At 38.9% G+C, this 2,488-nt stretch overlaps 1 protein-coding gene across 1 annotated transcript; it reads left to right on the plus strand.

The window, feature by feature from the left end:
- The first annotated feature begins 795 nt into the window (after positions 1–795).
- On the plus strand, positions 796–1,843 carry mlp3c (Microtubule-associated proteins 1A/1B light chain 3C). Its single transcript, NM_001146572.1, has 4 exons — positions 796–892; positions 974–1,029; positions 1,115–1,221; positions 1,482–1,843. Exons 1-4 carry the CDS (start codon positions 832–834, stop codon positions 1,714–1,716), a joined length of 459 nt encoding a protein of 152 aa, NP_001140044.1. The 5' UTR covers positions 796–831; the 3' UTR covers positions 1,717–1,843.
- Positions 1,844–2,488: the final 645 nt, after the last annotated feature.

Genomic DNA, 2,488 nt, shown 5'->3' on the forward strand with positions numbered 1-2,488 from the left:
GCTATCAATTGATGACGTTCACACTCAGCTCCCACCCACATCCAGAGTTTTCTTTTAACCCATTGGTCGATTTACACGATTCACACTGGAATACGCCAATCGGATATAAATGCGCTGTTGACAACTGTTGTATTCTACGCATGATGGAATTTGAAGTTCAAAGAAGATAGAGCTGCATTTTCAACCTAAAATGCGCTTGCTCTCTTTTTTTTACTGTCATTTTCTTTAATTGGCCTGCGGAGTAGATTTTTTTTGTAACTGAAATTGAAAATGTCATAATGTATGCTACAGAAGTGTATCTGTGGTAGCCATATTTCATATATTATAGCACATTCCATTTATGTATGTATGCATTCCATCTATGCATTCCACACACACAAGCCTATCCTCCACGACCCCTGACTGAATTTAATGTCCTTTGAAATCCAAGAAAATACATTAAACTAAATGTTGCCCACACATGATGTAGGGCCTACTTCAGTGTGAGAATAGTATAAAGGCCTCTATGTATGTGTAAGATATTTTCATTACTAAATTACCTCTATATAATGTTTGGTAATTCAAACAGTCTTATTTTCAAACATCAATTACATGAAACGTTACAATCAGGTCATTTATTAGATCTTCACCATTTGGATTGGTTTTACACACAGCCGAGTCATTATGCACGGTCAATTCATTAGCCATATGAAGCGTGCTGACACAACCCCATGGTAATCAGGTGATACGTCACTGCAACCGCACTATTTAATTTCTGTTGGCTAATCTACATGGTTCAATTTTATAGCAAGATCAGACAGCAGGATTTGAAGAGAGGAGCCACTTGCCCACATGATGCCTCCATTTGAGAAACCACAGCACCCCAAGTCCTTCAAGCAGAGAAAAAGCTTTGGTGATTATTTAATGTATTGCTTTGCATGTGGTAGGCTATGCGTTGCTTTATAATCTCATCCACGTTTTCCATCCCAAACAGCCACGAGAAAACAGGAGGTCGCGGGGATCCGAACAAAGTTTCCAACTAAAATTCCGGTAAGTTTTCTTATTTCTAAAACCGTATTCAACCCTGAAGTTCCATTGAGTTTGCACCTTCTAAAAGTGACCTTTCCACCCACAGGTTATAATTGAAAGGTATCAACGGGAGAAGTATTTGCCGCCTCTTGATAAAACGAAATTCCTGGTCCCCCAAGAACTTTCCATGACTCAGTTTGTCACCATTATAAGGTGTGTCTAATTTGAGAAACGTTTTGCTGAACATGTGTTTATTTAACTTGGCAGACGTGGCATAACATGATTTAAATCATGTCTTCAAATTTTGGTTGAGAGAACTCGTGCATAATTTCGAATTTGGCAATCACCTGATATGCATCAGCCTCGAGTGCCGCGCGCGACTGTCACTACTTTTAAATTACTAGAGTTTGTGCAAGATAATTTCTACGTTTTGAGTACGTCTTGTCAATACTTTCTGCACGTTCTCGTTTCAGAAATCGTATGTCTCTGATGCAGAGTCAAGCGTTCTACCTGCTTATCAATAATAGTGGCCTGGCCAGCATGTCTCTTACCATGGCGCAAGTCTACAAGGACCATAAAGATGACGATGGCTTTCTCTACATGACCTATGCTTCTCAAGAAATGTTTGGGAATTGTGTTGAAATCCATGAAGAGTCATTGCCAATTGCTGGAAATGTTTGCGCAGACATAAATTGCAGGATTGGATGATGTGAGGCCTCGGCTTTTGGCAGGCCCAATAACTGAACTTGGTGTATAGATATAAAATGCAATATGGATATTTAATATTGCTCAATGTTTTTGTATATTGGTTTTAAGGTAATAAATATTTCAAACTTTTGAGGACCATGCTCTGTATTACATGACTTTGGCCAGATTGCTTAAAGCGGCAATATGTAACTTTTTGGGCTAAAAAACAAATTTGCATTGAAATGGGAGGTGTAGGTCTGTTCTCGTTAAAACATGTTTATGAAGCGGTAGATCTGTTCTTTGCGTTATTTGAGGTTTTGCTTCCTTTTTTGGTTTGTATGCCAGCTTAAAGCAGCTGAGAAATGAATGTTTCGATATTTCACAGCGGTACAATGATTCAGTATTTGGTCGAACTGAAATTGGGTTAACTTAGCACTTTAGCAAACATGGTGCTGCCATTTCAGCATATTGCACTTATTGTTGTCACTTATGCTCCTTCATTTAATTTCCCAAAAATGTGTAGACTTGGACATTGCCTTCAATAGGAACTCTGAGGCATTAGTAGTCAAGGAAGGACCTGTTGCCCATTTCTTCCAACTCGACTCCTATACTCCCTCTAGGTTCTTGTACATATCTGATTGGGCTGCCTGTGTCAACATGTAACTATTCTTATTCAATCCAATATGGGTCCATTTTTGCCATATTGGGGACCAGACCTCTGTTTAAATACGACTTAATCTGTGCTTGACTAAACTTGCTTGGCTTAATGGACCAATATAATAGCTCCACAACC

Source organism: Salmo salar, chromosome ssa02 (genome assembly GCF_905237065.1).
Source record: "Salmo salar chromosome ssa02, Ssal_v3.1, whole genome shotgun sequence".
Lineage (NCBI taxonomy): Eukaryota > Metazoa > Chordata > Actinopteri > Salmoniformes > Salmonidae > Salmo > Salmo salar.